The 12,273-nt window shown below is 40.7% G+C and overlaps 1 protein-coding gene across 1 annotated transcript in view; it reads right to left on the bottom strand.

Moving 5' to 3' along the window:
* The window catches only part of LOC105286524, a 120,837-nt gene extending 114,730 nt beyond the window's left edge, over positions 1-6,107 (bottom strand). Inside the window, 2 exon segments of the mRNA XM_011351539.3 lie at positions 5,988-6,058; positions 6,060-6,107. Of these exon segments, the coding sequence (XP_011349841.2) occupies positions 5,988-6,058; positions 6,060-6,092 (104 nt within the window). The 5' untranslated portion in view covers positions 6,093-6,107.
* Between the last annotated feature and the right edge of the window lie 6,166 nt (positions 6,108-12,273).

The raw sequence follows: 12,273 nt of genomic DNA, 5'->3' as shown, positions 1-12,273 counted from the left end.
TCACTTTTAAAAGTTGTATTTATTTTCGAAATATCGAAATCGTTTTATATCGGATTTTCTAGCTCTCTTATCTCACAACCAGTTGAGTTAAGTTCATTTTATATCGATTTTTCAGAAGTGTTTAAACCATCCGTTTGTCACAAAGCCGTTTTTTTGCACTTAATGCTCTTTCCTTGTAAACCCGTTCGCGGCTGGGCCTGCAAGTCTTCCATACCGAAAAAAGATGGAATCTTGTTAGGCGTTAACGCTCAATATTCATTGTGAAACGAAAGCGGGTCAATCGTCAATACATTGATGCACAATATCGCTGGTATGCATGTATGAGAATTTTTGGGAACTTTGATGTCGCAAAAAATATGCCTCAGGCGCTCGGTACAGTGTACAATGACTCAATTCTTCCGAAAAATAAGTTTCTCTACATTTTTTATTCAATATATTTTGTAGCCGCAGCGTGACGCAAATGTAAATTATTTCAACGCAAATATTTATTAACAAACGAGTTCTAAGTACTCTCGTAACCCCTATGACGTACAAGCAATAATTCATAGCCCGGTGGAAACTAAAGCGCAATCAAAAGAGAGAGAGAGAGAGACCGCAAATGGGATCATCTATCATCTCCACGCAACAGGCGTAACACCTCGTCGATGAAAAACTGTACGCAAGTGTAACATGACTTCCGTCAGACGGATTCCCCGACGTCTCCCATTCACGGTGGCGTTACTCCTCGCAACCCTCCTGATCGATATCTCCATATTCAGAAACGTCCGTGTGTTCGCAGCTTAACTCGTCCCAACTTTAAAACACCGTCGTTTCTCTTTTTTTCGCCCAGCCAGATCTTAAATTTATATTCAACGAACGGTACCGTTCGGTTCCCGAGGGAGAATCACCGTTGCGAGAACCGCCACTCCCGGAGAATGCAGGCCAATAAGAAATAAATTCCCGATATTCCGCGAGCCCTGCGTCGCGCTCGACACTTCGTGATCGGCATATTTTCCTGCTTCCGCTGCCCTATCGCGGATTTCTGCTTATCCATCGGAATGGATTGAGCGACGGTACGGCACGTGCCGCGCTTTTATCGCTGCTGATTCGGCAGACCTGATACCAATCGCGATACGATCTACGCACTCGCGTGTAAACTTTCCCCTCCCAACAAGATAAAGAGCAAGCGCGAAGCTGAGAGAGCAATAAAGACACGTCGTAGATTGCACTTTCCCTTTTTGCTGTCACGATAAAGAGCGGTTTCCCCTACGCACCACGAATTTAACCCTCGAATTTACCGACAACGGTGACAAAAATAGCCTGTTATAACTTCAAACGGCGCGATGCGTTATAAAGCTAATACCGATGCAGGAATATTTGAATCCGCGTTTCGAGCGTGGCTCTTAAATGGATGTAAATTAGTCATCTTGGAGGGTAAAAAAATTTTACTTTTAATTGTGAGTGTGCCGTATCCAGCATCCGCTAGAAAGCTTTGAGGAGGGAAGCGCGTTCGAGGGAGACTTCGCGTTATCTTTATTTGCCCAACTGCTCGTCTATCAATAAAATCATACGACCGACTGTGACGATATAATATTTTTCAGTCAATATTTGTCCGCGATTTTGCGTATTGATATGGAGAGCTGGCGGGCGATGCATTACGGAAATACGAGTCAATATTGGTAGGTTATTGCGATACTGATCTGATATATATTATACACCGCGTGCAACGTCGTCTTCGTCGCCGTCATCGTCGTTGGCGTCGGAAGCGCCTTTTATTACCTATATATTGGCACATTGCGCTCGGCTCAAACAATATAAATATCCGCCCCTTGAGAATAACTCGTGCACGATGTACGCGGTGTACCATCGGCGGAAATGCACGACTCGTATGTAGATATAAGCGGATCAAAATAGCGATAAGCCGGATAGGTCGTGGGGTTGAATTGGGGGAGTCACTGTTTCATCCATTTTCAAGATATGCAGTCCATCGGTGCACGTTTTGAACGTGTTTCCGGTATTTACTTGGCATTCCGTTCGCGAATATAATTGGTAGTTCAGTTCATGTCAATTACGATCGCGAAACAGTTTTCATTTCGCCGATCGCTAGTAATGAATCGCTTAATCTCAAGATCACGTTTATTTACGCTAATGAAATCCTGAATGTTAGAAATATCTCAATTTGTAACAGATTTCTACAATTATTAATTCTTAATTATTAGTTATTTTGGGTGAAATGTGTAGTATGTGTATGTATGTGTGTATACATAAGTTTTATATAAAATATTTCTCTCTCGAAAGAGAATATTGCATGTAAAGCTGGTTTTTTATAATTTTACAATCATTTTCATAATTTTATTCAGAATATTCTGCATTTGTTGGCCTAGTTCTAGCAAATCTAATTTTTTTCATTAACACTGGTTATCAATCTTTCTCCTGTTTATTTCTTTGGATTACATAAATCATCATTGGTAATACAATAGTTAGGAGTTTGTCATAGAAAAATTGCGTTAATAAAAATGTATCTCATATAATTTTAAAGTAAAGTTAAATGCATGCGACGAATATTGATCAATCGCTTGATCATATGAATATTATTTAGTAGATATTCGAATAATAGTTCGTGCATATTCAAAAGAAAATAGTTCGTGGTTCTATAATGCGACTACGGGGTTTAGCAAAATAACAGATCCTTGAATGATCTTTTACAAAGTCCTGGCGGGGACTCGTTATTACGTTATATTATTAGCTTAACCCTCGCATAAAGCTCTGCCTGCGTCAATGGATTTTCGAACAATTATTATCGGTAATCCATATCGTGTTTTGTGTACAGATGCATATTATATGCACCTGCTGTAATATTCTGCGATATTCTATTCGAGCCGATATACGTGTAACATATCAATTGTTCGTTATAGAAGTTAGCTTTCGAATTAGCAATCGTTTGCGGTGAATTATATGTATTTTAACCCCCAATTATTATAACAGCGCCCCGAAACTGTTTCCAGCGCGGACATTGTATCAGTATGAAAAGCCTTTTAGCTTATTGTTTTTCCGGTATCTCTCTCATTTTATGTGCGACCTATTTTTTCCTATTCATTGCATCCAAGATGAATTATTAAAAGCAGTTAGTACAAATTATTACGTCATTTATTTGCCGAGGTCGCCATAATTCCGATACATATAGTGATCACTTTCGTTCAGCTACAATAGCCGAGAGTTAATAATTGCATATAATTATAGTTGTATTTATGATTACGTGGATATGTGCAAAATTCTAGATATTTTACATATATATAATATAAAATGGTAAAAATATACATTTCACATATAGATTATACGGAGAGTATATACTGACATTGATTCAGAATATTTCGCGGTTTAGGGTAACGTTCTCACACACAAGTAGGATTTAGTGCTCAGATACTTAGTGTGTGTGATCTACATTTAGATGTGTATACTCAGGGATAGAACGTATCGCTAGGGGGTCTAAATTTTACGTTTCATACATATAGAGTGCCAAAAAACTAGATGTCTTTTCAATTAATCGTGTTTGAATAATGAGCAATCAGAAATATATGTAAAATATTTTACCAACTGAATTTCAAACTAGACATGTCGAAGTCTTCAATTAAATGAACTTTAGCAGATTTTAATTTAAGATTTCGAGGAATATGCTAAAAGTTAGGAAATTGTGAAAAAGTAAGAACCTTTCTCGATATTTTCGCTAAGAAAAGATACAGTTTCCAAGAAAATTCGTAAAAGGACATCTCCGAGGGTTTTCGGACACTCCGTAAACGCGCATGATGCACGGAGGTGCTCTTACGAATTTCAATAAACAATATACATATATGAATCTTTATGTGAATTTTAAAGAAAGTATATATTGTATAAGGCTCGTGGTAGGCGGCCGGTCCGCTCGCTTTCTGTGACAAAGCAAGAGAATATCCGATACAGCAAGATAAACGTAATCTCGTGCTCGCCTAACTTCGTTTCCTCGATCGTCCGGAACTTCCGACAACTGCGACCGCACCTGCCGAAGCGGAAGTCCTTATTTCTTCAGCAACGAGACGTGATGCGATACTGTCGCCATTGCGCGACAATACGGATGATTCTGCAAGATGATTCTGCGATAACATAATTGACCAAATCATCCGCACGACACGATCCTATGAAACGTAACACGCCGTGTAACAAAGTGAAGATTTTCTTAATCTTAATCGTTTCGACCGTGATCTTTCTCATCCCAAAATTGTCAATGCAACTTTGAAATGCAATTTCATATTTTTTCTATCGCGTACATGTTCCTCATTTATATATTATTAGCATCTTGCAATTGTCAAGACGAATATCTACGTGTTATGTAACGTTGTGCTTTATAAATGTATCATAGAATAGTTAAGCATTAAAAAAGGGAGATGAAGATTTGTAATCTTTAAATATCTCAAAGTTTTTCGTTTTTTTATAAAAGAAGTTTTATTTCATTTGTTTAATTATAAGAATTGAAATGATATGTATAATTGCATTCTAAAATGGATATTTACATGTCATTAGATTACTTTGATATATATATGCAAGTTGTAAATAAGTTCTTCAAGATTGCCTAGATTTACATAAGGATACAAGCAAAACTGGTCTGATATAGATAATCGTGTTTCTGATATAAAACTAGTTTACCATCTCTCGTTATTCGAGTTTGAAAATATTTTCCGTAAAGACTTTATTACTAACTTTGCCCGAGTTTAGCATACCGGATAATGAGATGATCGATAACACTTTAAGATCTGTAAATTCTACGCTTATCGTTCTCATTCAAAAAGATATTTATCCGAGAACTTTTGAATGAAATTTTCTAAAAAGGTTTCTCTTCTTATTTAGATTATATAATTATTTCGATTATATTTTTTCTTATTTAAATTTTGTATGACTTTTATTCTCTATCTTATGATTGATGGCAATTTTTCCAAGTTTATGAAATTTTACGTTTCATTATAATATATAATTGAATTACTTTATCAGACGGAATTGAAAATATATTTGAAAAAATTAAGAAAATGTAGAATATTATAATGAGCAAGGCAAAAGAAAAAACGCCCAAGAAGGATTTTAAATTCTTCTTTCTTTATGTAATTTTTCTCAGATGCACTTTGTATTAAAAGAACTGCGGAAATAACAAGGACAGTAAATCGAAAGAAAATTTTCTTACGCAAATCTTGCAAGTGTCTCTTTTATTCTAACAATGGTAAATGATGCGAGAGAGCGTTTTACGCTAGCACATAATTGAAACTGCTTCAGCGATAAAGCGGAAAAAAGAGTCCGCCGCAACGGCAAGAAACGAAGTTTTACGACTCGCACGGTCATTCGTTGCTCTAATCTGATCCGAAATCGTTTTCTTCACTCCCTAATAAGAACGGGTAACGTGAAACTATTTTCCTTCAGCACACCCCGCGATGCAGCGCGCAAACTTAAAGACTACCCTGACAGCGGTAAATCCGAAACGAGGGAACGAAAGGCGCGCGCTTCTCACAACTCGCACATTATCGGCACGCTGCTCTAAGATCGCTCTCTAAAACCGCTTCTCTACCGTTTCGACAACCGTAAACGGCACGAAGCGCATTTCAAGCCGATGTCTTCCAGTTCGCCGCGCAAACTGAACAGCAGAAAACTTCGCCGGCGCGTACCACGAGACCTCTCCGCGGACACTGGGGTACATTGGAGATAAAATCGCGACGATGAATGGCATAGAAGACGCGAACTGGAAGAAGAAGAAGAGAAAGGTCGAAAAAGCGACGGCGAGAGGAAGAGGGAAGATAGAGAACGAGAGAAGAAACGAAGGAGAGACAAGAATCATAGAGAGAAAGAGAGAGAGAGAGAGAAAGAGAGGGCGAGAGAGGCATCGCAAATGACAGAAAACAGAGAAAAAGATTAAACGAGAAGAGATGGGTGAGGGAGGAAGAGGAGAGTTGCGAGAGGAATGAGCGAGAGATCGGCGAGTGTGCAAATTTACTCACGATTGTGTGGTACGTTTTGGCGGTGCGGCTGGACTGTCGTCGTCGAGGGTGGAAAAGCACGTCGGATCCCCCGCGAAAGAGGTTCACTCCTATCCCGGTCCTCATCGCGCAGACGTGCCTTCCATCCCCTCTGCGTTTACGTGTACACACGGCCAGAGAGCGAGAGCGCGCGGATACGGGGGTGAACGGAGCTACGATAGGGGGACGGAGGGTTGGCCGGAGGGGACCGATGAAGGGATGCAAGGCTCTCTTCTCAGGACTGATAGCGGGAAACGCAGCGGCTGGGAAATCGCGGAGGGAAAACCGTCTTGTAGCGACACTACCACGAAACACGATTACAAACGTATGATTTAAAACGTTGCTGTCGACGACAGAGGCGTTCAATTTGCACAAACTCTCGTTAAAAATTTCGGACGGAGAATTCGGCTGGTGGACGATTATGTCGCAGTGTGGAAAATAATTACAGCATTTCGGTATTTCGGATGGAATATCAATTCGAAATGTCGAACGAAAATTTTGTACCAGATTGTATGGCGATTCACCCTCGCATCATATTCTGATTATTTTCTTGCGCGATTGTACAACGTAAAACGCATTTATTTAATTGTTCACGTTTCCAAGAAAATGAAGAGAACAGTAAAGAGGTGATACATGCGTAAAGCTTGCAAATATTCGGTCATTAATTGTACAACGATATTAAATTGTTTGGTGAATGATATTGCGTCCGCTGTCTACGTCTATTGGCTACGCATGATATATTTCATGTAAAATATACGATGTGTGTCACGTCGACAATTAATGAAATGGCCTGGTACCCATATTTACTTTTGCCTTTTCATTCGTTTCAGCGCGTAAAGTTCAAAAGGATACCGAATTATTACAGTCAAGATGATAGTCATAAAGTTGACAATTTTTCTTTGACATACTCATAAATAATCTATGTTGTTGTGTATTAAACCACACTGCTCTTGTAAATGAAAATAATCAAAAGGACATGGAACGTCGAGAGCTCGATTTTAATATTAATAACAAATTCTTTGAGAGAGAGAGAGAGAGAGAGAAAGAGATGTATTTGGAGTCGATTAAAGAAAAAATTTCTTGTAACATTTTAATCAAGATTACGTGCATCACGGTAATTATGTCTCGTATTAAAATTCCGGGGAGATAAGATCAATCTGGAATAGGATCTATCAAAACTTCAGTGACAAAGTTTCGTGTTTCTTAAGCTCCCGCCTTTTACTTGAGAGAAAAATCAACCCCGTGTTGATCAAAGGACCCACCTAAAATTATAATTGGAAATCCTGGTATTTTATTTTGTATCTTCGCAAACGCTTATCTTGAGGGCGCGGGTCAATATGGATAATGCTAAAGTTTTCATTGTCCAACCGGCGAAATCCTTAAAGCCAAATCTTCGATGTAATGTCAGAAGGACCCGAGGGGAAAGGGAAAACGTTTCACCATCTAAATCTGAAGGGGTCTACGCGAGCTTGCTTTATTACGAAACGAAATTCTTAATCGCCCATTGAGCCGAGACAATAAGGGGTAGCTGCACGAAGCAAACTCATCAAGCAACTGTCTTCCGCCGAGCAAACGGATCCCGGAATGGGAGGATTTCCCGGGATACCTCTTTGAAAATGGCGGTTAATTCCGGCGTTTATGGCACGCTAAAATTGTAATTGCATCAAGACGTGTCCGGCAATTGCCCTCACCGATACGATTGATGAAGGGGTACCAAGGGTGCGTCGCTATTTTTCAATCTTCGCGAGATTAATGGACTTTGTTATTCATCTAGCAAGGTACTTCATGGAATGGCTGTTACGTTCATTAACGCGCACCCCTGTTGTTGTTATTGTGTTACACCAAGAGGTTTTTAATTATATTAATTACGTGTCATCGCTTCCAACATTTTCCCCGTTAATACATCTGATAACAGTGCGTAAATTTTTACGCTTATGGCATCACTGCATCTTTGAAATGCCGTACCCTGTCAATAAAGTGGTCGTCTGATAAAACAAGACGACATCGTGAAGTAGGAACAGGCTCATTTTACGAGTACATGAGCTGGTTCATGGTAGATGCGACATTGTAATTTACAGAAGACGAAATCGGCTATCTGCTCGGTAGTTTTCCTGCAAGAAAACTCCAGCGATCGTATACAAAGAAAGAAAATAATGATGGACGTTATTCAACAGGATATCTGCGCCTCAAAGAGCAACCTGAAATCCGACTTCTCGATATTCATCACGAATTGATCTGATCTTGAGAACAATAAAAGAATCTCTTACATTATTATAGTTATATAATACATACGTATCGAATTGCTGGAAAAGATTTACATTTACTGGCAAGGCAACGTCGTTTCTTGCTTCAATTAACACGTCATTGAAACATTATATATTGGCACCTTGTACATATCAAAATGCGAGAAAAAGTCTGTCATTGCAAGAAACGATAATTCAAAGTATCAAAGTATCAGGTTTCTCATTGAGATTCGCATCTTGCTTCTGAAATCTCAATGAAATTTCAATAAAAATTGATATTTTAGAAGGAAAATGCAATGTCGCGAGAGGATCGTGTCAATTAAATGCTTGATGATGTTCTACCATGAGAATTATCCTTATTTATCGATTATCGATTAGTATTATCAAGGATACCTGAAGAATATCTAAGCTTCCATTTGAAAGAGACGGTCGTTGTGCTGCTATAGCATTCTAACCAATTAACATCGTCTAGAAATATTGCTATGAATTTATTACTATATTGGGATATCTTTTCTGGATCATAACTACTTTTTTTATTTGAAACTTCGTGCAAGATTAAATTCGACTGAGTATAATCGAGAATACGAGCATATTTTTTTCGTAGACTCATAGAATGTAAATATGGCAGGACACATTTGCTCTTTTAATTAATTTAATTAATGCGCATTCTGCAGCAAATGCGAAGAATCGCTGCGGGGTAATTAACTTTAACACCGCATAGGCAATGTTGGATCTTTGTACCACGTAAGACGCAACGTTAAACGTTTGCTCATTTGCCAAATATAGATACAGCGGCGCGAACTCCCCGATTTCGTTTGCATGGACTGCGTGCGATGTGTATATGCGCGATGAATCAAACTTTAGCACCGCACTAAAAGGCACTGAAACGTTACAAGCCGACGAGCTGCAAACAAGTAATGGATGAGCTAAGCCCATACATAAACCGTGCGTATACCAGCAGCACACCTAGACGTCGAAAAAGAAGTAAAATGCGAAGGCGAATTTACGCGTTAAACTTTTGATCAGCCAACACGAGAGAAAAGTGACTCGTGTGTATCATAAAGCTGATCATCTGTGCTGAACGAATGAAGGGAATGAAGCTATCATCTCTTCTTGCTCGGAATCAAGATTCGCACGCGGGTGAAACTCTCATCTCTTAATAAAGAGCTTTTCAATGTCATGGCATTAATCCTTTCCGGATTCGAGACCACGCGTAAAACTTCTGAAACGTAAATGGTAGCAGAGTCTTATCCTTCGAATATAATTCGAATTTATTTTACTTATAATGGAATTTTAATATGACAATTACGATTATGAGAGAATAATTTGAATTGAAGGTTGAAGAACATCGGGCAGAAAAAGATTTAACCAAATTCTCGCTGAGAGAAAAACAGATTCAGATGCATCGGAAAATACGCGGGGATTCGGCACGTCGCAACGTCAAAATTATCGAGGAAAATCAACTTCGAAATCCGCTGGATCTACCGCCTTCTTCGGAACGCCTTCGCGAGTGCAACGAGATTACGTTTGTTCCACCGTGAAAAATCCGCAACGTGTTTTTCCGGTATTTACTATAGCACGCATCAAAACGAGAATGCATTTGTTATATTTTGCACTTTCTTTATACGCGACCTCGCAAAAATCATCTAATTAAAAAGATACAGCGAGACCAAGGTCCGTCCGCATCTTTCATGTTCGCGCAAAGTCGTCCGCTCGTCCATTAGGACGTCGGCGGTGTGCCACCTGCTCCCGAAAGGGGATGAAAAAGAGAAAAAAGAGGAGGAGTGGAGCCAGCGACGCAAAAAAGCGTCGCATGCGCCAAACTGATGCCGACGGCGCGATGTTTTCGTATACGGCGAGTTTTCGACGAAAACAACGTTCGATTGATGCACCGTCGTCTCTCCTGCGGCCTGCCGAGCTTGCATCCGACCGCCTTCGTCCGACAACGAACGGAATAAGAGCGGAAAGCGCAACGGGAGCAAGAGAGATCGATCGGTCAGGAGGGGCGCGAAGCTTCGAACTTGCCCCCTCCGTACCTCTTACCCATTGTTCCTTTTTCATCTGGCAATGCGCGCGCGCCTATTCGTCTTGCCACCCCTGCCGAGATCCTAGAAACCACATGTGTTTTCCTCTCGATGTGCATTCCAACGCACCCGGAAGACGTTCGCGAAGGGTCAAAGAAGAATTGGGCAAGGTACGACAAAGAAACACCTGGGGCAAGATGGAAGAGAACGAAAGAACAAAAGAGATAGAATGACAAAAAGAAAGAGAGAGAGAGAATGAAAGAATGAAAGGAAGAGGGAGGGAGGCGGCTGTGCTCTCTCAGGTAACGATTGCCCCGCTAAGTTCATGGGGTATTTTAATAAGGGAACGGGAGCTTATTCATATCCCCTGCACGGCGCAAGCGCTGGAAAGCCACCTGTAGCCCCAGCCTCCAATCAATACGTCACATACACAGAGAGAGAAGAGAGAAAGAGAGAACCAGAGAGAGAAAGAGAGAGAAAGAGAGAGAGGGCAATCGTGGAGGCTTGCCTGCCTGTCTGTCTGCCTGCCTGCCTGTCTCGCCTATCTGCCTACTTGCTTTGCCTCCTCTCTCCCTCCCTCCCTCCCTCCCTCCCTACAAGGTAGAAATCGGAATAGACGTGAGGGTGGATCGAGACCTACATCGTTGCGCCGGTCAGAAGTCGCCTGTTGCTGCTACCGGCAATGTTATGCGCAACGCCACCACCAGCGAGGGTTGTGTTCTGATTTTAGGTGATCGCCCGGTTCAGGCGCCGAGCATCCGCAACCGCGATCGATAACACTTTCGCTGTGCGAAAGCTCGCTGGGTTAACGACGAAACACGCAATTTTGCAGGGCGAGGCGCAGGATTCCTCCGGATACATCCAGCCGTTTCCTGCCGCGCGAGTGATACATACAAGCGAGATTGCTTCCAGACGGTCCCATGCGATCTTTTTTGCCACTCAAACTGTGATTGCACTTAATTTTGCTTTAAAGTTATATCTGAGGCGTTATATTTCTACGTATAAAAGCGTAAACACATCTCGCAACATGTCGATGTTTCGTTGCAATCTGAATATGCAAATTGCAAGAGCAAGTATAATGACTTTTTTTGTACTTATGTATCTTCTTTATATATGTATCTTCTCATTTTTATGAAAATTAAAAATCGCTGATCAAAACGATGATCGCTTCTGCGATGATTTATATGCATTATCACTCTAGAAGCGAAAAAATTGAGCACTCATCGATACGCAATGAAATTCCGAGTCCATCGTAGTCCATCATAGTCCATCGATGAAAACGACCGCCTAGGATCTCCCCAGCCTGGAGTTCCTTGCCTCGTGTATCCTCGTGCAGTCGATAAGGGGCACTTCAGTCTTCACTTCACTTCACTACACACTTTACATTTATACTCACAATAGGGTAGCTTTTTGTTAACGGCGATGAACGTTCACGGATATCAATCACGTTTTCAGCCTCAGCACTAATTTGCACGTGTAACTAAATTCAATTTTCAAGATTTATTTGATCACAATTCTTATGGAATCTGCATATTGCATTATTAATTATTTAGCTAACATGGACCTAGCGGACTGCACGATCGTCTTTAAGTATCTGACATAATCGTGCATGTTCATCGAATTGCCTTAACGATGCAAGCTCGAGAATGAAATTTAGCACATCGTGTGCTGCGAGTAATTCTTTTGCATTATTGTAGATCGAAAAGCGGTAATCTTGTTTTCTTGCTTACACGCCTAAGCGCCGCGGGCATGATTGCAGGCACTTCGTCGAGGCCACTTGTTACTCGGTAAGAGGATCTTCGACCCTCGTTTCCACCGTGATGTTCCCTAAAGAAACTACATAAAATCGTTCTTCTTACACAGCGGCCGACTTGACTCCGACATCTCCACGGACGTCGCAAATACAAACCGGAACTGTTACTTAACTTTACGATTTGCATCGATCAACTCGGTCTGGGACTTTGCCATTCAAATTGCTCGTCGTCTCTCAATATGTGGCAC

Source organism: Ooceraea biroi, chromosome 5 (genome assembly GCF_003672135.1).
Source record: "Ooceraea biroi isolate clonal line C1 chromosome 5, Obir_v5.4, whole genome shotgun sequence".
In the NCBI taxonomy this organism is placed as follows: Eukaryota; Metazoa; Arthropoda; class Insecta; order Hymenoptera; family Formicidae; genus Ooceraea; species Ooceraea biroi.
Note: the sequence above shows the minus strand (reverse complement) of the source record. Positions and strands in the feature narration are given on the sequence as shown.